Source organism: Tympanuchus pallidicinctus, unplaced genomic scaffold (assembly GCF_026119805.1).
Source record: "Tympanuchus pallidicinctus isolate F22 unplaced genomic scaffold, pur_lepc_1.0 scaffold17, whole genome shotgun sequence".
NCBI lineage: Eukaryota > Metazoa > Chordata > Aves > Galliformes > Phasianidae > Tympanuchus > Tympanuchus pallidicinctus.
The window spans coordinates 1464034-1488393 of record NW_026294690.1 but is presented as its reverse complement, the minus strand read 5'-3'; the positions used below and the strand labels follow the sequence as shown (position 1 = coordinate 1488393).

At 49.1% G+C, this 24360-nt stretch overlaps 1 protein-coding gene across 3 annotated transcripts; it reads right to left on the bottom strand.

Annotated features, from left to right (window-relative positions):
- Nucleotides 1-1340: 1340 nt before the first annotated feature.
- NT5DC2 (5'-nucleotidase domain containing 2) lies at nt 1341-24294 on the bottom strand. 3 transcript variants are annotated; one of them, XM_052679330.1, is made up of 14 exons: nt 23954-24294; nt 20732-20916; nt 19902-19976; nt 18210-18265; nt 16409-16502; nt 12226-12354; nt 9322-9382; nt 8589-8691; nt 8081-8182; nt 6973-7054; nt 3779-3865; nt 2722-2886; nt 2437-2501; nt 1341-1690 (listed from the first exon to the last, which is right to left on the bottom strand). In XM_052679330.1, the coding sequence occupies exons 1-14, from the start codon at nt 24228-24230 to the stop codon at nt 1429-1431; spliced, it is 1743 nt and encodes a 580-aa protein (XP_052535290.1). In that variant the 5' UTR covers nt 24231-24294; the 3' UTR covers nt 1341-1428. The 3 variants fall into 3 exon arrangements, with proteins under 3 accessions (XP_052535290.1, XP_052535291.1, XP_052535292.1); XM_052679331.1 differs by having other exon boundaries at nt 2746-2886; nt 23954-24288; XM_052679332.1 differs by lacking the exon at nt 23954-24294 and having other exon boundaries at nt 20732-20986.
- Nucleotides 24295-24360: the final 66 nt, after the last annotated feature.

Genomic DNA, 24360 nt, shown 5'->3' with positions numbered 1-24360 from the left:
GCAGCCTCCTTGTTCTGGCTGCCCGCGGTTTGGACGGGCGTACGCTCCGCTGCGAGAAACGCTGGCTGAATGGCCAGACCCAAAGAGCTGTGGTCAGTGGAGTTAAATCCAGTTGCCTGCCTGTCACAAGCGTTGTGCCCTAGGGTACTGGGGCTGCTACTATTTAACACCTTTATTAACCATCCTGGTGAGGGATGGTTACAACCTCAGTAAGTTAGCAAAAGATAGGGAGGTGGGATGGAGTGTTGATCTGCCTGAGGGGAGAAAGGCACTGCAGAGGGACCTGGATAGACAGGATCGATGGGCCAAGGTTAACTGTGTGAGTTTCAATAGGGCCGAGGGTCAGGTCCTGCATTTTGGTCACAACAACCCCAGGCAACCCTACAGGCTTGGGGAGGAGTGGCTGGAAAGCTGGCTGATGGAAAGGGACCTTGGTGTAGTGATGGACAGTGGGCTGAATATGAGCCAGCAGCGTGCCCAGGTGGCCAAGAAGGCCAATGGCATCCTGGCTGGGATCAGGAATGGTGGCCAGGACCAGGGAAGTCATCCTGCCCTGTACTCAGCACTGGTGTGGCCTCGAGTGCTGGGTTCAGTTTTGGGCACCGCAGTACAGAAAGGAGATGGAGGTGCTGCAGCAGGTCCAAAGAAGGGCAACAAGGCTGGGGAAGGGCTTGGAAAATACAGCCTTTGAGGAGAGACTGAAGGAGCTGGGGCTGTTCGGTCTGGGGAAAAGGAGCTGAGGGGAAACCTTAGCTCACTTCCAACATCTGAAAGGTGGTTGCAGTGAGAGCGGGGTTGGTCTCTTCTCCCTGGTGACAGGACAAGGGGAAATGGCCTCAAGTTGCTCTAGGGGAGATTGTTTTATTTTGCTTATAATGATACGTTTGGGGAAACACTTATTTACACAAAGGGTTGTTAAGCACTGGAATGGGCTCCCCAGGGAGGAGATTGAGTCACCATCCCTGGATGTGTTTAAAAACCATTTGGACATGGTGCTCAGGAACATGATTTAGCAGAGGCTTGTTGGAGTGGGGGTAGTAGGATTAGACTGAGGTTGGACTTCATTACCTTGAAGGTCTTTTCCAAACTGAGCAATGCTATGATTCTATGTTCATCACCTTTCCTCCTCTGCAGGAGGCAGCACTGTCCCTTTCCACTCCCTGCCCCCAGCAGCAAGCACCTGGCACTGCCAGTCCTTCTCCCCAAGGACAGCTCGTGCAGCCAGCACTAGTCACAGCTCACACAGGTTCTGCTCCCCGTGCCCCAGCAGCTCAGGACTCCGCTTCTGTGCCTCTCTAGGCATAAAGCAGGGAGCAGCAAACACACGATCTACACCTGAACATAAGTGTCAAACATCCTTTAGTGGTACACAGAGGTGCTGCTGGCCACACGCACAGACTCACTCAGTTGGCTGGAATAGCTGGCCCTTCACCGAATGTGCACCATCTCCTCCAGGAAGGGGGTTTTCATGCAGCCTGTGCAGAGCTGATCCATCCAGAGTGGGGCCTCATGCTGCAGAGGGGTGCGCCGTGGGTAGAAGGTGAAATTGACATCGTAGTTCAGCAGGCAACTGATGGATGCCATGTAGATATCAGAGAACCGCACCAGCCGGCGTGAGAAGTACGTGGGGTTGTGGAAGGTGCGGAAGATGCTTCCAAACTGGGGGTTGAATAGGTTCTTTGTCAGCGACCTGAGGGGAAAAAAATGGAGCTCTGTAGGACAAAGGCACTTCTCAGGCTCAATCTCTGCCCAGAGAGAGCCACTGTGAGTGCCATCTGCACTCCAGGTGCTCCACAGCCTCCCAGGCTTCCCAGAAGACTCTCACAACAACTATGCTCATCAGAATTTGGCAACTGGCAGTTTGGCAATTACTGCAAAACAACAGAGGCCCCAGCAGGCAAAGCCCTCTTGGGCCCAACATGAATTTTGCCAACACAGATAAGAATTCATGCCTTTCCAGCTCACAGCAGACCTCCCAGGTCCAGTGGTGTGACCCCAGGTTCCTCCCGAAAGTTTTGCAACTCCCCAAAGTTTGCCTTCCACTCCCACAGGATATTTCAGGATCAGCCTCCCACTGAGGCCTGAGGAAGACCTCCCTTGTGCACTGAGACCACACTGCCTTCCTCCCAGCTATTCCTGCTAGAGGTGGGGACCTACTTGCAGTGCCTGCAGTGCCAGGAGTCACAGCAGTCAGCCCACAGGCCCTTCTGGCACAGGCTGACACCACCACCACCCCTTTCCCAGCCTGTGTTCATGCTGTCCAACCTCTCCTGCTGCAGGACTGCACTGCTGCAGCCCAACACAGACACGAGGCAGCAGGGAGGGCCGTAAGCCAAGAGCTGCAGCAACACCTTCCACAAAACAGGTTACCAAATAGGCTCAGTGCAGACCTGAGAGCCCCCGAGAGCCCATAAGCAAGCATAGCAATGCACTGACCTGATCTCCTGCCGCTCCTTCATCCATTCCAGCAGTACTTGCTTTGACTCCGCATCCTGATACATCTGCAGAGACAACAGCAACTGCCAGGTCACATCAGCCCTGTAAGTCACACCTCCAGTCCCCTCCAACACCCTCAGGGTTTTCACATAACTCACAAATCTGTGAGGCCCATGCAACTTTGTTTGAGGAGAATAAGATTTTCAGAACATGGGAAAATTATGATATCCTCTGATTCCTACACCAGTCCTAAGTCTCAGACTCGGAAGAAGGCATGTTAAATACCCTGCTCAGACAGGAGCTCTTTACCTGCATCCTTTCCAACAGCCCCGTCAGAGCCTGCTGCCAGGTCAGGGAGTGCATGTACTGCTCTGTGTTTATGATCCGAATCTCTGTCTCCAGTTCAGGGACTATGGCTCCAGTCCTCCAGCCGTGACGCAGCATGAGGTCCTGGAGGTCAGGGTGAAAAAACAACTGTGAGTTCAACATGAAGACTGAAAGCCAAACACAACCCCATTTTCTTGGAAAGTGGTCTGTTCCCATTGCAGATCCTCAGGGGACAGCCATCCTAACAGTCCATTCTGGGTCACACCATAACTCCTATCTCCCAGCCACCAGGACCAGCTACAAGCAGCATCTAGAAACGTGAGCTCCACATGAACTGCTCTCAAGTTCACAGACCAGCAGTCATTCTTCACTGGCAGAAAGTATCTCAGGTGTCCTTTCTGCACTGCTTCCTTTTGCATGACAGCAGAGTGGGATGTTACGTCCAGGAAGCATCCCAAAAGCCACAGCCTACAGAGCACCAAGCAAGTATGCTGAGACCTGAATGCTCAGAGCAGGGCCCTGCTTTGCAGACCAACACGACCACAAGTCATACCAGCTTGCTGCCGCCTTGCTGCATTCCCTCCTCAGCCATTTCCTGTCCTTCAGCAGCCACAGCACCACCTCCTCCTTCAACAGGACCACAGCACTGCCTCTCTGATGCTCTCCGGTTACCACAGGAGGTAACCAGGTTGTTCTGCTTCACTCCTCACTTCAGCAGCACTCTAACAAGCATGTTCCAACCTTGCTATCATCTGCTTTTGGGTTTCCCCCCTCTCCAAAGCAGCTTTAGGCATTCTGGGACAATTTGGGCTTGTAGAGCAGCAGCAGGGATTCACTCTGAAATACACCATGATGCCAGACGTGCAGAAGTCTGGCCACACACACCTCCTGGATGACTGACTACCCAAAATGCTCAGCCTGGACACAGACAGATCCTCCTGATGTACCACAGTGCTCATCACTCAAAGTCCTGCTATGGGAAACACAGAAGCAGCACGCACAGCTTTTTACTCACCGCAAGATCACTGTACAGATGGTCACCAAAGTAGAGCACCTTGGATCCACGCCAACCTGTCAGCCTCAGAAAATCAAAGAGATTACCCTGCAGGTAAAAGGAGAACGGGAAAGTGAGCACAGGCCAGACATCTTCATCCTCAGTGTGTGGAACGGGGCAGCCACCTCACCAGCACTGTCAACACAGCTGGCTGTGTCACTGTACCATGGCATGCAGATGTGAGCGCTCTCAGGAGATGTTAACCTCATCACTCATCCACCATCCCAATTCAAAGGCTTCCATCCTTCTCTCTTACCTCACTTCCACTTCCCATGTGACAACTCCCTGTACAACTCTTGGCCTTCCTCAGGCTGCAGAAAAAGCTAGAAGCTCTTTATACCCCATTAAGCAAGTCAGGAAGTCCTGTGCCCTAGGGCACAGCAAGTCAAAGGGAGCACATGGACAACAAAGGAAGCTTAGAGATGGGAATAAAAAGACGAAAAAAGAAGAGACAAAGACAAAAAGAGAACGAGACCAGAAGAAGCTTAGAGATGAGAAAAGCTGAATGGTGGACAGAAGGCAGGCAAAGTGCCCTGGGCTCAGAAGATTTCACCTCAGAGGATGACTGGGAGGCAAGATGAGCAAGCAAAGGATGTCAGAAAGGACCTCTTGAGGCTGTTCTCAGATCACTGACTGCCATCTCAACCAAAGCACATAAACCCAGGCGTTCACAGCAATTGCTTACCCCACCCACGAAGCCAAGCAGCTTGGGCAGGCTCACAGCTAAGTGAAAACAAACTAACCCACAAAGCACCAGCTAAAGCTGCTTTCAATGCTTTCCAAACATCCTGCCAGCACACAGAGGAGACTTTAGGGATTCCCATCTCCACACAAGTTTTCCACATGAGTCACAACGGAAACAAAACCCACTAGGAAAGCAAAAGGCCCCATCAGTGCCAGCAGACTGATGTGCCAGCACCAGCAGCCACACCAACCTGCAGGCTGCTCAGCAGCAATACCTCCAGCCCGTGCCTATCTCTGCTGCCAGGCAGCATGCCTACTGTTCACTGCTGAGTGAAGGCTGGCAGGCCTCTGCATTTCTGGGACTTCCTCTCCTCAACTCACAGACCTGGAGAAGGAGCTTGGAGGAGCCACAAACAGAAAAGTCCATGTTTTTCAGAAAGGAGAGAGACAATAGGCAGGATTGGAGGGCCATCATTTGAACTTCCTAGTGCAGAGTCCCTAAGATCACACAAGTGCCATACAGCTGTGAACCAGGGGACAGAACAAGGCACCTCAGGAGCCTGCAGCAGTGTGCTGGCACAGCAAGATCCATGGTGAGGGACACTTGCCAGGAAAAGCATGCTGTGAGAGAAACCATAAATGCTGGAGATGGGATGGACTACCGCCATAATACACTGTTACATCCCAAGAACCACACTTAGGCAACAATCCCCACGCTGTGAGATTAATGTGATGGAGAGGGACTCTCCAATGGGACAGGAGAGGACCCCCACACCCCACTTTCTTCTCTCATCTTCTCCTTTCCCCTGATGAGTGCAGCACTCATTTGGTTCAGCAATCTGTGGCCACAAGATGTAGGTGATCGAGAGCAGAATTAAACTCAGCATGCCCGAGCTGCTCTTCTTCTGAAGGAGCTGCTAACCAACTGAGAAAGCTTGCCCACAGGAAAAAGACTTTCTATGGGCTCCGCTTGCATGTTCCCAGCTCCAAGCTCCTGGCAGAGTGCAGCAGCACAGTGCTTTGACAGCCCCACTGTACAGGCCAGAGGCTTCTGAACAGCACTCCAGGACACAACCTACTTTTCCACTGCAGGTCAGGGCACAGCTACTTGACTGCAATCTCACTAACATAATTCTTCCCGTGGGATCCAACAGCTCACAAAACCAGGAACAAACGGTCCTAATGACAGAGGCCACTTTATCTCAGGGGACAGATCAGCTGCAAGAACACCACAAGGCAGCAGGTTTACCAGGGCCCATCCTTTGGATACCCACATCTTTCGGGAAGAGCCAGGCTTTGGACCCTTTCTGATCACCCTTTTTCCTCCTCCGTGAACCACCTGAATGTGAAACCTCTCCTCACTTAGGAAGATCGTCCTTTCCAAAAATTGCTAAGCAGTCTTTGCTGTTGCTAAAAAACCTTCAGTTTTCTATAAAAGTGCAGCCAAAAGAGACTGAGGCAACAACACAACTAAGCCAGACAGCTTCATGCCATCTTTCCCAATCTTGTGGCAAACAACTTGGAGTGAGATGTGGGATAGCTCTGCACAAACATCAGACTGCAGGCAGTTCTGGACAATCACACTCTTAGGACCCCCTTAAGGGCAAAGGTTTTCAGGACTGGGACATCAGAAAAGCTACACGTGCAGGGCAGGTTCCCCTACTTCCCACTTTTCACATAAACTGGACAGCAGTGGGGAAAATCTCAGCCTAGAAGAGTGAATTCAGCACAGATCCTCCTGAGCAGAAAGCCCTGCTCCTGCCCTGGGGACCCTCCCTCCCTCCAGTTGGGCTGGGTGAAATACATCCCTCCAGCTATGTGCCATTCTGCAGCATCACCAGCACGTGGAGCTGCATAGGAAATCGTTTCAGAGATGCAGACTGGTTTTCTCAGCAGGCAGCTGTCACACCTTGTTTCAGCTCTGCTTCCTGCAACTGTAACAAGCTGCAGTTGCCAAGAACACAGCCTCTTCTACACATGGCATGGACCATCTCTCACAGCTCAGAGGCTGGTTTGCCATATGCTAACAGGCACAGCGGACCTTGGCAGGGCTTTCTGATGTACAAGACCACCCTTAATCCTAACACACACATCTGAAAGACTTTACAGAAGCTTGCAAATCCTAATGAGAGCTCCACAAGGTGCCAAATGAAAGCATTTAGGGGAGCAGTGTCATACTGGCCAAGTGAGAGCTCTCTGCACGTGGCCAGAAGACAAGCCTGGCTGCCACCAGCCACCACAGCACACAGAGCCTAGGGCATGCCTCCTTGCAATTGCTCTCTACCTCCATTACAGATGCTCTTTTCAAGGATCCATTTTTCACTTTTCAAACACCCACAATTATCTGTCAAAGCATCCACTCTGCCTGACAGAAGTCTTCTATCTCCAGGCTTTTCCAGTGTGCAGGTGTACTGTAAGTCCCCAGCATTTTAGACTCCTTTCATCTCCCTTATGCACCCAGGTCACTTTACCTCTTTGTAGATCTTTCCTTTCTCCAGCTGGTTTATTTTGTCCCATTGCAGTGAGCCATTATCATCCAGTTTTCTAAAAGGTCTAGAAAAAAAAAAAACAACAAAGGGAGAAAATTCAATTTCTTTTGATTTTTAGTGACTGTTGCCCAGCAACTACAACATTCAGATCAGAAAACTCATTTCCATATGTCAGAACCCTGTTCATTTCACTGGCTCATTGTGTGAAAGGCCCTCAGGCACCGTGCAGTCATACATTTTTATCTCCAAAAGACCCAGGTCATTACAGCTCCAGTCCACATCCTTATGACACTTCACCCACATCCAGTGGAGAGAAATGTTATCAAGTCAGCTCAGTATACAGATTTACTCCCAGTTATGCTGGAGTGGTCTGGGGGGTGGGGGAAGGAAGAGGAAAGAACAGTTGACTCCCTAGAGGGCTGAATATAGAATATATCCTTGATCAGTCACAAACAGAGGCAACAAAGCAGGCACAAGTTCTCCAAACCAACAAACAAAAATGCAAAGCGAGCGCAGTGGTCTGCCTGTCGGCTGGTCCCTTTACATCTCCTATCTGATCACAAAACCCAGCTGCCACGTACCAAGGTTTCCAGAGCTACCAGTTACAAAACACCATCATACTCAGTAACTAAAACCACAGATACTTGCTTTCAGGAACAGGAAAAGGAATTATGTTGGCACTCTCTCAAGACCTACTGCCAAGAAACAGCCAGCTGTCATACATACCATTCCACTTCTCTTTTCTTTCCAAAGATTGAAGCACACTAATACCTCTAAAATCTAAGTTAAGCCCAGGCCATGAAATAACTCTGGAGGTTTAAGGTAGCTAATTTTAGGAACACGCTTTCTGTTGGCATTACCCATAAGATACTTATTTCCAGATTGGTTGTTGTTTTTTGTTGATCAAGACAAAAGCCTCAGAAAGTACCTGAGACAGCACTGGAAGGTTAGTGGCATAGTGGATTTAAGTTACACACAGAAAACCATAAACTGCTCTTCAGGAGGGTAGGAGAAGCTGTGCACTCCAGACAGCAGGGCATAAAACCTGGGGCCCCCACACAACACTACAGCAGTGCACTGGGGCACCTACTTTCGCCGGTCGGTGAAGAAGTTGGGTTTGTCAGCTTGCACAATGACCATGTCGAATAAATCCCGCCAGTTCTTGCCAACCATGTGTTTCATTCCTTTGTCCCTGGGAGAAAGAAACAGCCAAGTTAACAGACCGTTTTCACCCAATGCTACATCTTCCCAACGGTCTGTCCTGAAACTACCCTCATTTCAGCAACAAAGAAGAAAGCACAATATTTTCCAGAGAATCACAAGGCTGCCTGATTGCAGGCAAGGCTGATGTAACACTTTGACCAATTCCAGGCATCCCACCCTTCTCTAGTTACATAGGAAGTCCAGAGAAGCAATTCAAAGTGGCAGCTCTGTAATAACATTGTGGCCAGACACAGCCTCGTAGCTTCTTGGAGAAGTGAAAGCCCATGGTGTAGAAAGAGCAGCAGGGTGCCATGTTCACAACTGGTCCCCACAGTGGCCTCTCATCACTACAGCCACAAAGCTCTCTAGCTTGGATATGTACTAATGGTACTCACACAAAGCTAAAGGGACTGTTTGTAATGAGGAAGAGTTTCTTCTTGTGGTTTACCAGTCTGTTCAGGACAGCGTAGATTTCATCACCGTGCAGAATATACTGCTCTAAATTGGAATAAAACAGACAACAATCAAGAAACGTTGACAGAATTCAAGAACACATTTCCTTAAGATACAACAGAATCAAACTTGACCCCTAAACCAACAGGGATGGCAAAAGGACCAAGTTGGATCCATCTCAGACAGGACAGGTAGTGAACCACTATGGTGATAAAATGGCCTTCCTCATCCTCATCAATCCCTTCTGGAGGAACGAAGGAGCCTGAGGAACTGAAAAGGCTGGCAAGAAAGAGGGCTGATCCCAAATAGAAAGTCATAGCTGCTCCATGATCATATTAAGAGCTTCTTTCCATTATGAATGGAAGGAAGCCTCCTCAGCCTTCCCAGGCAGTGCCTGTGCAATGTTCACACTATGCAGGAACTGCCAACCCTTACTTAAAGGCAGAAGGAAAACAGACACAAAAGCAACAATGTAGCTGTTTCCTCCATTAGAACAGGATCCTCCATCAGACCCTAAATATCACCTGGTCCCTAATGCCATTCTAACCCTTGGCTGCCTTTAGGCATGCCACAGCCAAGACTTCGTGTAGGACCCATGCAGCAACCTTTTGCAGAATGCCACATAGCACAGGACACATAAAAAGAGATTTTGCAGCAGAGCTCTGCTCAACTCACCCATATCTTTTTCAATCCATTTGTACATCACTCCTTTCACGTGCACATCTCTGATAGCATCCTGAAGAAAGGGACAGGGAAAAAAAAAGTCTCAGTTTAACGAATGGCGTTTCTGCTTGCCAGCCTGTTGCAACCATCGAGGAGGAACACACTAATGACACTCCCTGCCTTCTTGCTGAATGAAGACTTACTGCTTGGTATCAGCAGAGAGGATCTTGCTGAGTAAGGCTTACTCACATGGTGAAAAGAACACAGTGAGTATAGTAAAGCTGACATAATAAAGAGAGAAACCTCAAAATCTTCCCATTTGGGAACTGATCTTGGGAGCCTGGGGAGGTTTCATTCAGCTGAAAACTGGAGAATGTTGCCCGGTTTTCAGGAAGGGCAAGAAAGAAGGCCCTGATGATTACAGGTTTATCAGTGTCATCTCAGTGACCAGCAAAATTCTGGAGATTTGGTTGGGAATTACTGGAAAACACTTGAAAACAGAACTTGAAAACTTGGTCACAGCCAACACAGGCTGACAAGGGAAAAGTCCTGCTTAACAAACTCAACTTCCTTTTATGATGAGGTTACCCACCTAACCGACCAAGGGAAGCCAGCTGATGAAATCTTTTTGGTCTTTTGGTACTGTCTCTCACAGTACCCTTCTGGACAAGATGCTCAGCACGCAGCTAGACAAAACAATAACATGATGGGTGAATAACTGACTGGCAGATCAGGCTCAAAGGGTTACAGTAAACGGGGTTCCATCAGGCTTGTGAACAGTCACTGATGAGGTTCCACAAGGCTTCAGTTTAGGGCCCCAGGTAGGCATTGGGCACAGAAGCATCCTATAGGAGTGATGATGGGTTGGGTTTGCTTGTTTGCCAAAACAGAGCTGCCCAATTTTCAAGAGGAAAGCAAGCTAAAACAATGTTGTTAAGAGTATCCAAATATCCTCTATTTTCCAGGCAAGAGGCCAAGATGCAATGCATTTCTGGACGCACCCAACTAAGATTTCTCACAAGCCTCCATCCAATGACACGTGCCAAATACACATGGCCATTTCCAAACATATTTATAACTAACAAGAAAACAACTGCATCTTGACCAGCACTGGCATTAAAAGCAAGCAATGCCTGGCATTTGCGTCAAAACCACATTTGCAGAGCAGAAAGAGATTCCAAGGCACTCTTCCCCATCCCAACAGCAATGTCAAAAGGAGCAATGGAAGAGCTGTGCATTTTCTGCAGGACTTAAAAATTCCTTCCAAGGAAAGCTTTCTCACTCTCCAAGATGAAGGAGCCAAACTGGTACGTCAGGAGCACAGACTGACACCTCTGCGTCAGCCTTTACTGCTGCCTTAGGGACTGCACTTTTGACTCAGTGTCTCTGGTGCTCCCTCCCAAACACACCACGCTGCAGTTAGGGTCACCACCAAGAAATATAGCAGAGTATCAGGTTCAGACATGTTTTAACTCACTGCAAGCCTGAGATACAGTAGCAGATGAGGCTTGGACATCTGTCTGTGCAGGCATGGAAGGGTCTCTGTGCTCATGTCCACAAATAATTTCTTTGTGCTTGCACTGCAGGGGGATTCATTTTGCAAAAATGTTTATTGCCACTGTACAAAAAAGAAAAAAAAGCTGCTCTGGTATGAGTACAAATCAGCTGCCATCTTTTCAGTAAAAATTTCAGGCATTGGCACAGATTTTCTGTCACGTCTCACTTCTCTGCCTATCTCAGTCACTCCTTCAGGAACACCACATCCTTCAGCAAAGGATGCAAATTGCCAGGATTACTACTTGGGAGTTTGAGGGCTTGAGCACACTGCCTGTATCAGTTTGTATCAGGCTGTGGCAACCACCCGCCTGCTTTTCAGCTAGAAACAAATCACTTCTGACCTCAAGAGAAGGCTCAGAAGACACACTTGATAGAAGACCTCTGGAGTCAGCTGTGCTCCCTCTTTTCATTTTCCCCACTCCATAATCAAAAACTGTTCAGGTCTTGTGGGGAGCTGGCAGGCCTGCTCTTATCAAACACCAACAGCAGGTCAGAATGCAGGCAGCAATCCTTGGCTGCAGCAAAGCTGACAAGGTGGATCCTTATCACAGAAGCAGCAGCACAGATGCAGCATTTCCCTCACAAGAAGGCTGAACAGTGTATGTACAGGCTGCTGCCAGAGTACGAACATAACATTCCCACAAGGTACAAACCCCAAACCATTTCTCCGTGGAGAAAAGCACAAAATGAGGCTTGACTACCAGGGGCTACACATCATCTGTCAACAAATGCCACCTAGGACAGCAATTTCAAGCACTTGCACCTCATCTGCAGCATTAATCAAGAAGTCAAATGGTATCCCCCAGCAGTGGTGATAATCTTACATAGACCTTTCAAATGCTGAGAGTGAAGTTGGTGGGCACAACCAGCACCTTGGGCTAACCAGCTCTTGAAAGAAGTTCCAGGCATGCACAGAGAAACATCCCCAAGAGGATCAGCCTGCCCTGCAGATGCAAAGCGAAGGGGTGGATTTTCAGAGCAGGATTTTCAAGACAACCCCTGTCTAAAGTAAACTATGTGGTCAGATCAAGCCTCTGTGAAAAATAAGATGTTAACAGAAAGACAGAGCTTACCAGTTTGCAGAGCTAGAAAATGTTTACTGAGCTTTATAGCATATTTCCCAGAGAACCTTCAACCTCACTGGCCTAAACACTTCCACTAAAGATATACATACAACAACACTCACTCTGTAGTGCAATCACTGGCCTAACATGTTCTAGAAAGCTCTAAAGTGGCAGCAACAGTCATACTGGACTACTCACTGATGGCCCTTTGGTTTGGGAACTGCAAAGCTCACAGGCAAAAGAGCTTGCAGCTCTGATGTGGTATGAGCTATGGGGCTGCTGAGATTTTACTTACAGATATATCCTTGTAAAGATGGACCTGGTCAAACTCAATGCCATGAGTTATGAAGTAATCGATGACTGAAGAGAGCAGCGTCATTTCAGGAAGAGAGAAGATGTCCATAAACTGTTTAAGTGAAGGACCCTAGAAAGCAAAATAAATAAAAAAAATAATAATAATACAGAAACATTTTTTTGTTCAATACATTTAAGAAAAAAAAAAAAGAAAATGCAAATCCAAAAAAGGAAACTTATCACCCAGTATCATTTGGGACAACAAAAGCACGTAGGCGAAACAAACAATTACATCCTGAGCCAGTAACTCACCTTGCACTAGGTAGTGCTGCAGCTCTCCCATAATTTGTTATTCCCATAGCAGAACAACCATACACTTATCAGCAGATCAACAGCCCAGTTTGGCTTCAGAGAGATCAGCCACCCCATACAATAAAGCAGAAGACTTTACTGAGTCTCACGAGTAAACTGAAACCAGTTTTATCATTGTCACCAAAATGCCAGATCTGCCAAGGGAACACCTATTTAGATCTTGTATGTGAAAAGCAATTTGGAAGCAGTCTTCTCAATGAACTCAGCTGCCAGAGGTGCCTGGCAACCCAGTCACGGCATGCCTGCGCATGTGAGCTCTGAGCAACCCATGGCTGATGGCTGCAGTCACAGCTCTCTGGAGTAACACCAGCCCACGTCAGAAGGCATTTTTTAGAGCTGTGTGAAAGACAGACATGAAAGCAGCCTCCAAGAGATCACAGAAGGGACTCCAAGTGGAGTTGTGAGAGGGAGCATGCTGCCTCGTGCCAAACACATGACCCTTCTCATCAGGATGCAACACCCACAGCACCTTCCATGCAGTCCGTACCAGCCATGGTGAGACAGCCAGCACTGGTGCTGCACGATCTGAAGGCAGTACTGAGGCAACACAAACTGGGGGCAAGGCAGAACACGCAGAAGGGCAAAGAAACAACAAAAACCATTTTGCTGGGACCAAAAGGTATGGTGGCATGCTGAGGGTTACACAGTTCCCATCTATCCAGCACAGGACAAGCTGACCTACAGCAGGAGCAGACCCCCTTTGGTCTGGGCTACGCATTGCACAGTAGTGCTACCAAACAATATTTGCTGAACCCTTTCAGCAGATTTTTGTGCACTTGGATGTGGTTTTACTAAAGGAGCATTTATCCTAGCAGGAAAAACAAGATTTCCTGAAAATAGTCCCCATCTTTTTTTTCTTTCTTTTTTTTTTTTTTTCTCCTTCACAGAATTGTTTAGGGTGGAAAGATCATAAAGTCCAATCACAGAATCATTAAGGTTGGAAAAGACCTCTAAGATCATCTAGTCCAACCAAGCCATCACCCAAGGCCACTAAACCATGCCCCAGTTACTACATCAATGCTCTCCTTAAGCACCTCCAGGGATGGTGACTCCCCCACCTCCCTGGGCAGCCCATTCCAATGCCCAACCACTCTTTTGGAGAAGAATTTTTTCCTATTATCCAACCTGAATCTCCCCAGCACAGCCTGATGCCATTCCTTCATCAACATTTCATATCTATCACAACTTTTCCCCAAACATTCCCTGTAACTGTTAAGGGATTCTGGGAGAGAAGCAGGAGAGATGCACACAGGCAGTTCCTATTCAAATCACTAAGTATAGGATTTAGCAGAACTCAGCAGAGCAATTACCTGCCCCACCTCTGAAGACCTGAAGCTTAGATGAGACAGTTAAACATTCAATGTTAACTGCAAACTACCTTGTAGTTAATTGTAGTCATTACCCTGCAAGGTTCCTCTTAGCAGCCATGGCCTCATTATATCAGAAAAAAAAAACCTGACATAATTCAAGATGAAAACTGCACCACAGGTTTAGAAAGACTCTCATGTACACTTTTTCCACGCTCATAAGTTCCCTACCTTTCTTAACTGCTAACTAACACTAGTCCTGCCTGTAAAAGGCTGCACTGCCTGATCCTAGGTAAGATCTGTTCCTACCTACTGCAGCTGTTGTGATGCCAGCACCTATCCACATGCTCCTGCCAACAGAGGATCAAGAAAAGCCTTAATGGAGAATACTAACATGCTTCAGTTACATCAGTACGATTTGTCTTATGCCTGCTGTCTCTCATCTCTGACTTTGCAGCTGTTCCTTGAGCAGTGGGCCTGGGTGAACTTCATGAGGTTCAACAAGTGCAAGTGCAAGGTCTGGCACCTGGGGCATGGGCAACCCCCCCTGCCAGTACGAGCTGGGAGAGATGTAAGGAAGGAGCACAGCTCTGCTGAAAAGGACCTGGGGTGCTGTTGGATGGCAGCTGGACGTGAGCCGGCGCTGTGCCCTCACAGCCCAGAAAGCCAACCGTATCTTGGGCTGCATCCAAAGCAGCACAGCCAGCAGGGCAGGGAGCTGATCCTGCCCCTCTGTGCTGGGACACCTCACCTGGAGTGCTGTGTCCAGATGGGGAGTCCTCAGTACAGGAGAGATGTGGGCAAATGACCCAAGGGATGGAGCACCTCCCTACGAGGACAGGCTGAGAGCTGGGGCTGTGCAGGTGGAGAAGAGAAGGCTGTGGGGAGAGCTGAGAGCGGCCTGTCGGTACCCAAAGGGGCTGTAAGAAAGAGGGGGACAGACTCTTTAGCTGGGTCTGTTGTGACAGGACAAGGGGAAATGGTTTCAAACTAAAGAGGGGAGATTTAGATTGGGTATAAGGAAAAAAGGTGGGGGCTTTTTTGGGAGAGGTTGTTTTGTTTTGGTTTAGTTTTATTTAAATAAAGGTGGTGAAGCACTGGCAGAAGTTGTCCAGAGAAGCAGTGTCTACCTTGTCCTTGGAGAAATTCAAGGTCAGGCTGGACTTGGCTCTGAGCAACCTAATCTACCTGTAGGCGTCCCTGTTCATTGCAAGGGATTTGGACCAGACGACCTGCAAGGTTCCCTTCCAACTCTAGCGACAGGAATGACCAAGCCAGCAAGCTATGACATCAGTTGGGATGGCATTGTCCTGGTGTTAACAATGCCTCAGAGATGCACATGACAGTCAGCTCTTGCACTCCAGGTCTCGCTCTAACCTGAACCCCTTTTGGAATGACCACTTGTGGAAGCACAGTGTGACTGCCAAGCACAAACTACAGGACCAAAGACAACACAACTGCTGTGGTACCTGCAAAGCACAGAAAGGCACCTGGTCCTGCAAAAGCTCACAGCTTGAAGCAGACTGCACACTTGTGGCTATTTAAAAAGAAGGGTTAAATCATCCCAGTTTGCCAGGAGTGAGGAGGGCGGTATGGCAGGAGGAGAACTGGGTGCACTTTATGCACAGATATCAAATCCTAAACAGAGAGATTATATTTCAAAACTGGAAACAACGCTGAGCTATAAACAGAGAATATACTCATCCAGAATGCAACTGCTCAGATTAATTGCTCCCAAGAGAGAGAAATCAAACAGTGGCATTGCTGGAGGCTTCAGACTGCAGACTCAGAGGGGTATTTAGCAGAGGAAGCCTGCTCTTCTTCCAGCTTCCCTGTAGGCCACTGAACTAACAAAGGTCAAGAAACAAAGCAAGCCTGGGGGGAAAGGGATGTGAATGGCCCTGCTAGCCCACAGAACCACATCAGGCATTTGTGGAAGAAAATCCCTCTCCTAACTTCCTCTAGTTCAGGCAACCAAAGGATCTTTACAGATCCTATGGGCGTTACTTCAGTCTTTTACTGCGACAGTAATGATTTTCTGCCCCTGAAAGACAACAATCACAGATGCCAACCTTACAGACAAGTCACTGAAGAGGTCTGAAGGCTTGTAGCAGGGATCCCTTTCACAAAGAAAAAGGAAAACCCTATACCAAATCAGACCACACTGCAGCCACCCTGCTGCTATAGACACCACACAGCCCTTCCCCCACCGCAAACACCATCCCTGCAGTCTGCCCTGGTGGCTCCGGAGCAGGATTTGGCAAAAGAACAAGAAGGGAACATCTTCCTATCAGTCCCCAGAGCCATTCAGCTCCAGGCCAATAGCCCCGGTGTTCAGAAATGCTTTGCAGATGGCTTTCACATGTAAAACTGCTAAATAACCTCTGGGGCGAATTCCCACTGGAACAAAAACACACACTGCAGCTCCCTGAGTCCAAGGGAGGCTGGGGTCATTTATATGCTCACACGATGAGTTTTCCTATCCACCAACAGAGCTTACAATACCTTGCCGTAGAAGTCGCTCATCTGATACAGGGGGATGTGCTGCGTACCTCCATAGAGTTCGATTACCTCTTCATCAGGCACTGGTTTGAGCCCCCTGGACAAAAACCAGCAAACAGTGTGTCAATAATCACCAGTCTGCACAGAGCTACAAACTGCAGAGAAAGGGAAGCAGAGACAGAGAGACTCGTTTGTAAGACTCGCACATTTTTCTTGCACAAAAGCAAGCCTGACAGGAACATGATCCTTTGGATTCACATAAAACCTTACCCTGACATTTTTCAAATACCTTGCCTGTTCCTTTAACTTAATTGAGGGGCTTTATCCACATTCCAGCAGAGTTCAGACAGAGGTTTTCCCTCCACATGCCATCAGTCTGCTGTGGGACTGCTCCATCCAACAGCCCCCACCACCCAACTCTCAGCAGCACCAGGAATCTAGCTTTGGAAAGGTTGCTTCCATGACGTTTATCACCACTAAATGAGAAGGTGGAGGGAAAGAGCTTTCTGAAATGGGATTTCCATCCCATTCAGTTTTCCTGAGCAAAGCCAGCCCTTTGCTAACAGAATATTCAACAGGGATTGTTCTTCTTGCCCCAAAATACTGTAACCACAGCCAGGGCTACAAGCTGCACCTTAACAGATTTTCTGGCTGCCAGAGGCTTTGCCTCTTGCACAATTTGTGATGGCTCTTTACTCAAGCAGTCAGTGACTTTCTATTTCTCCTTACATATTCTATCAATGTACAACCTCTACGGAACTAGAAGTTGCCTAAGTTTTCCTCAAAAGCAAAGGGCAGTTTAGGAAAAAGATGCAAGGGATACTTACAAGAAGAACACTATGAAATAACACTTAAATGTGGGTTTTTTTTCCTAAAAATCTCTTTATAAAACTGCAGTAAAACATGTGGCAGTACCAATCCCCTCCCCCTCAAACAAAAACACTCAAAGAAGCCAATTCTCTCTAGTTATGAAATTCCCTTCTTAATATTCTTAAGAGTATTTTCTGTAATTGAAGCATAACAGCAAAAGGGCAGAGTGCAAATAGCAACCAGTGGTTTCCACGCTCAGTAAATTCAACACAGATTTACGGCAGCACTGCTGTAGATATCTAAGCACTGCTACTTCTGATGCACCAGTCCCACTCCGCACTGCTGCTGGGCCTTCTCTCAGTTTCCAGCCTCATGCCTTTCTGGACACAGCACGTGGAAGCAATCCCTTTATGCCTTTCCTCTCAGTTTGGCCACTTACAGCAACGCAACACTCAGAGAACAGTGGAAGAGAACGAAAAACAGGGCAACCTCAGCCTCCCACTAGGCCCAGATTCGGATGAATCATTACATTAGTGACACTGCTTTGAGCTTATTTGCACGTCCAGACCACGCTCCTCTCAGCTCTGTGACAAGCCAAGGCACACTGCAGCTGGGATGTGCTGCTGCTTGGAACACATAGGCACAAACGTGGACGGCGTGTGCTGGAGGCCTTCCCTGAGCGTGCTGTTTACTCATGTGTGAGCACAGGCACGCCGTGGCTGCAGCTCAGATCACACAAAGACGTGATCAGATGGATCATTAAGTATTACAAAAAGCTCCAGGTCCTCCCACACTTGGCTTGAAATCCTTGAGAAAAAAAGCTCCCTGCAATTATATGCCTGGCAAGCACCTGAAGCAAGTGGAAACAGGATAAGCCAGACAAGACTGCTCTGCTCAAAGGGAAAAAAAGCCCATATACCATGCATTGTGGTTACTCAGACACAGCAACCTGCATACAAAGGCATTTAGAAAACAATGTTCAGAACTGACAGACCTATATGCTGTCCCGAGCTGGACATAATGGAAAGCATCGATCTTCATCAGAAGACTCTGTGAGAAGGGAATGAAGGACAGATATTTACCATAAGAACTCAGCAGGTATACACCGAAACCATGTTTAAGTTTCAAACTCTAAACAAATTATGTTTAGAAAATAGAATTCAATGCAAATATCCCACATCTATGTACTTAAAGCTACACCCTTCTACACACACTTAGCAACACTAAGTGTGATTTTTTTTTTTATAAGCCCCTCTGGCAAAGGCCCATCTTCCTGTGAGCCAAAACACCACTGCCTGCTATGCCCTCAAGTAGGTGGACAGGGATGGAGCTGATAAAGAGAGAGGACAATGTTTCTGTAACTTAGAAAGTCTCTTATCTCTTCCAGAAGCACACACATTCCAAAGGGGCTTTGAGTGCTCTGGAGATCAATTTCTCATCTCATTTATCTGAAGCAGAACTAAGGGGGCAAGCTCTGCCTTGGAGCACAGCTGCATCCAGTCATCCCCCTTACACAGGAATGCACTCCTTCACCACTTGTCCCCCTCCCCAGCACACACGTAAGCTGGGATGCTCACAAGCACACCAGGCTTGTAGCATCAGAGCTCTCTTGGAGCTTTCTATACTGCCTCATTCACGAGTCACCTCCTGCCCATCCATCGTCCTGAAAGCATAACTCAAGTTCTCAGCACACAGAAAGCGCTCCAACCCAGCACCGTTCTGCAAATAAAATCAGGACACAGCTTTGAATCCCTTGTCCTGCTCCTGCGGTGCAAGGTAACCCGTTCCACAGAGCACTCACAACCTCAGGCACACTGTTCCACCAACACAGCACACAGGAGCAGCGTGGTGCCCACAGGCAGAGGATCGCAGGTGAACCTGCTGGAACATTCACTCAGACAGGCACTACCCGGTTCTTCATGTGCTTTGCAAAGTCTGATCCCCCCAAAAAAGGCAGTTCTCACCCTGTACTTACTGAAAGGGCACTTTGCTTGGCCAGGCCAGCTGCCTCTGTGTTTCCCCACACATCAGCCACAGATTTAAACACGGAGTTTCTCACAGACTGCTCCCACCTGACCGCCTGGCTGCACGGATGACATCACTAGGCAGCAGGCTTTCATGGAATGGGTCCAAAGCACTGGAAAAGGTTTAAAGCTTGTGCTCTGCTTGCCTGCACTCCAAAGAAGCATGCATCTCAAGTAGTTTGGATCTTTTTCCAGGCAGTCCTATTATTCGGGCTGGGGGGTTGGGGAAGGCTTCCTAAAGCATTCTCCTGACAAGTCACTTCTATTATTAGGGTAAGACATAACTCCTCTGCTCCTGGAAAGTACTTGCTGGAGACACGGGATTTAAATCTCCTAAAAGATAGCAATGATCAAGCAAACAAGCTAAGTTTTTAATTAATTAGTTTGTGGAAATAACTAACTTTTTAAATTGGCAAAGCTGTTTACCAAAGACCTTTTGCTAGCCTGGCCCATTCTGCTGCAGGCTACGCAAACACAAAGGACATCTCAGCCCTGCAATTTGTAAACAAGAAGAATCTATGTAATGGAAGCCACCTGGACTGTGCATTTCACTGATAGTCTGCTGATCGATGTTACTGCAAGCATTGGCAGAAGGTATTTCTACTCAAACTACAACACGATGAAAGACAAAGCCCAGGAGGTTGAACTTTGTACAGCTTTACCTTTTGTACATCATAGTGAAGTCCGCGTATGGCAAACCCTGGAATGTAGTCATACTTCCCAAGCCCTTCTGGATACTAGAAAAACAGACAGCAATATTTTTAAGAGACACAGGCACTGATTATCAACAAAAGCATTTCACTTGCTGAGCTGGCTTAGGCCTACCAGTCCTCTCACCCCAGGCATAAACCAACTGAGGGACACGTGCACTTTGTTTTGCCCTTCAATAAAGAAAAGCAGATGAATGGAGCTCCCAGATTGCTGCTCTCGTTTAAGGGACACTGACAAAACCCCAACTGCTCAGGCAGCATGGACTCCCAGTAAGCTCCATTCAGTGCACACATCTGGCAGAGCAGTGGCACTGCAGGGTCCCTCTAAAAAGGAAGACACGACTGGAAGAAAACGCACAGAGCCTACTGCAAACAGGGGGCCCATTACCAGGCATCCACCCGCATTGATCTGCACTGCCACGTCCTGCACCCCTTCACTGCTGGCCCAGTGCTTATCCATGATGTGTATCACAAAGCTGGAAGTCCGCAGGCATGACTTCCACAGTCAGGAAAAAGACAGCAGTTTATTTCCAGACTGAAGTTCCCAGTCCGTATTTACAAAACCTCAGGAATGTAGAGCTTGGTAAATTGTTCAACAGGAAATTAATTCCAGATACAGACAAAACGTTCTGCAATCAAAGACTGAAATGTGAAATTTATGTTAATAATTAAAACAAAAAACCAACAGTGCCACATGTGCACAGTGCTGCATTTGACAAGCACATCTGAGGCACTGCAAAGATCTGTATGATTAATTGAAGGGAAATCCTTAATGCAGTTACCTTGAACTGTTCTATGAGGATGTCTCTGGCAGTGTTGAAAATCATGGAGTGCAGTAAGTTAGAATACTGTGCTAACGTGTAGTCGTAGTCAAAGCCATATATCTCAACATCTCCCAGGCTGATCTCGTTGTTGGCATAGATAGCTGCTGGGTTGAGGAGATTGCAGACTCCTGGTGGAAGGAGATCTGAGAGAGAAGAGAAGGGGGCAGAGATTACAGAAACCGAGAGGACCACCACCATTTCAAGTCGTCTGCCAGCCTACACAGAGCAAAGCAGGCCTGCTGGTCTGAAGCAGCAGATGTGCAGCCCAGCACAGCTCACCGACAGGCAGGGCTGCAGAGCACAGCAGGGAAGCACACAGCCCTCCCTTCCCAAGCAAGGCGAGCAGGAGAGCTCCCCTCCTCAGAGTGCCTGCATCACCCAATGACCTGTGGGCATTTGTTCCCCACAGAGCAGCCTTTCAGACACCCTCAGGCATCTTTATTTCCTTTTTTAGGAGCAGAACGGAACACAGCTGTGTAGGAGCACCAACTATGCACGTATAGACACACATTTATATAAACAACAAACAAACAAACAGCCTAAAACAAAACAAACACCAAACACCCCACGCTCTGGGAGCGCATAACGCTGATAGCAAGAAGTAATCTGCGCTCTGCTGATAAACAGCTGTGGGAACAGGTCAGCTGCTGCGGTTTGTCACTCCAGAACAGGGCTGCTGCTTGTGAGAGCCCAGCAGAGCCAGGAGCAGGCCCTGCCCATGCTTCCCACTCCATGAGAGCTGCTCTCTGCAAGATAAGAAAGAGCAGTAGGACTGGCTCCCTACAGCAGGATCCCTCATCACATCCACACTGTGGAATGGAGAGGAAGGAGACATTTCCCCCCACACGAGGACAGGTAATGTTCTCTTGGAACGATGGCAAAAGCACCGATGTTTTCCTGATCCCACCCAGCATCAGCCGGCAGCGCTTTCTTCCCCTTCCTACCTTATCTTATGGCTTTTAGCAAGAACCCATATCGGTTCCTTAAGACTTTCTCGCTATCTCATCTGAATCTATTATCAGAGTGCCAGCAGCCATTCTTAGTTAAGACTTTGCCTGGAACAATTAGAGAATTTACAAAGGGTGTTTTTGGTGGATGCCCCCATTTGCAGGTGTCAACCTAAAGAAGCAGCACAGACCTGCTTTCCTCTCCTAAAGGGAGGAGAATTGTAACAGCCAACGCACCCCGCTGCAGCTGCCATATCCCTACAGAGACCAACACTCACCGTTCAGGATGCTTGGGACAACATGTTCTGACAGTCCGAGCAGCACGATGCTCCTTTTATAGGAGAAGTGAGGCTTGCTTAGATTTAAAAATAAATAAATAAAGCCAGCTGCAAAAATGCAGCCAGTAAAAGGCACGGGAGCTGGTGTGATTTTGTAAGGCAAGGGGATGAAGGCAGGTCAGAAGCAGAGCAGTGGCTGTGTCACGCCACGCTGAGAGCAGGGGCAGTGCTGCATGGCTGCCCATTCCCCACACAGCTCTCCTCCTCTCAGACATTTTGTCCCCAGCTTACACAGCGCGTTCCCTCTGGCCTCCTAAAGGCCAAAGGAAGATGTGTATGCCAGCCAAAATGCTTTCTCATCATTGCCTCACAAGTGGCACGTTCCTTACAGACGCTCCCCTCCCTGCTGTGCTTTCTGTCACCGCTGCTACCAACACAAACCCACGGCCTCCCATCCCCACTGCCACCCGCTGCCTCGAACTCATGGCAGTCTCCAAGTCCCTGAGGAGAAGGAAGAGCTGCTGCTGCTGCACGGCTGGCACAGCATCAACACCGACGTGCAGCATCCTGCAGAGACTGCATCCACAGCGCTGCTGCTGCACCGCTGCTCCTACCAGCCGAGCAGAGCCCAGTGCGGATGCCTCTTCAACAAGAACAGCAGCTTTTGCTTTTTGCTCTGCAAAGAGGGGTTGCTGGCCAGGTTGAATAAGTTACAGCAAGAAAAAAAAAAAAATAATTAAAATCAAAACTAGCATTAGCTGTCAAAACTGAGCTATGATCCAAACTTCTCTGTCCAAGCACTCATCAGGAAGGAGGCAGCAGTGCTAACTCAGCACTGCACCCGGGAAGTGTGAGCAAAGGGAGAACTGTGTGACCACCCAACTCAGTGCTTCTCTCTCCGAGCCACACTCATCACACAGAGGTAAGAAGTTGGAAGTTCTTCCAAAAGTTCCCCCAGAAGTATCTACTGTAGCTACGTGCTCTAGGGATAAAACACTGAACATTCACATTTCCTTACAGCCAAACCTTCACTTGTTTTCCAGATCCACTCTGTTTCAGGACTGTGCATTTCCTAGACAGCAGGATTCTGGAGACTCGTTAGGAACAGTGCCTTATCAGCCTTCCTCCACACCTCAGATACACAAACACTGACAGCCCCGCTCAGCACAGCCCCTCCAACACACACCTGTGCCTGTCCTTGGGCAGAGGGGAGAAGGCAGCACATGAAGCAGAGGATGTATTCCTTATGGGTGATGCCCATGGCACAGCCACAGCCGTTTTCTTTAACACCACTCTTACAGAGAACAAAGGCCCAACTCAGACCCGTTGTCCCACCATCAACAAAAACCAAGGTGGGCCAATTGTGCCTCCAACCCTCACCCATCCCCATTTCGCATCCAGCTCTGGAGGTGCTGTGCTGGGACCAGGAGCGCACACCCTGCGGCCAACTCCTCTTCCGAGGCTCACCGAGGGCTTCACGCTTTATGCCAGAGCCGGGGGAGGCGGCAGTGACAGAAGCTGCCCATCTCAGAACCGCAAAACGGCTCTTCCAGACCCTCCGACTGCTTTTGTTTATCTAAGGGCTGGAGAAGGAAAGCGAACAGAGAGCTATTTAATGGCAAAGGGACGCTTCCTAGCTGTCCACGCTGCCTCCCTTCGGAACTCCAGGAGCCGAAAAATCTGCAGGAAAAAAGTTCCCTGCCCTTACGGCGCACAAGTTGTTGTTTCACGTTATTACGGATCTTAACGCAGCTGAGATCCACCCGCCGCAGCCCCAAAGCCCACGGTCCCGTTGTGCACACGGGCACATGGGGCAAAACGAACGGCTTTCCTCCCGGCCGGGACAGAGAGACGGAGGGGGCGGACGGAGCGCACGGCCACGTTCCCGCCGCCACGGAGCCACGCTGCGGCGGGGCAGAGCGCGGACAAAGGCTACGAGCAGGGCCGGTCCTTACCATAGACCAGCTTCTTCATCTCGTGGTACCTGGCCCACAGGTAGCTCCGGGTGTCGGCGCCCTCGGACGGGGCTGGCTGGCCGCCCGCTGCGGGGCCGGGCTCGGCGCCGCGCCGCGCTCTGCCGCCGGGCAGCGGCTCCCGGGGCTGGCCGTGGCCGCCGTCCGCGGGGCCGGGGCCGCTCCTGGGGCGGCAGCCTTGGCACGACACGGCGACGGCGAGGAGCCGGGGAGCCGCACCGCCGCCCCTCCGCAGCGCCGAGATGCTCAGCGCCGCCATGGCCCGGACGGACGGACGGACGGAGCAGCCTCGAGGCACAGCCGGGGCCGAAGCGGCGCTGATCGCGCTACGAAGCCAGCCCCGGCCGCCCGCGGCGGCGGCACCGAACGGGCGGCCAATCCCCGCCTCG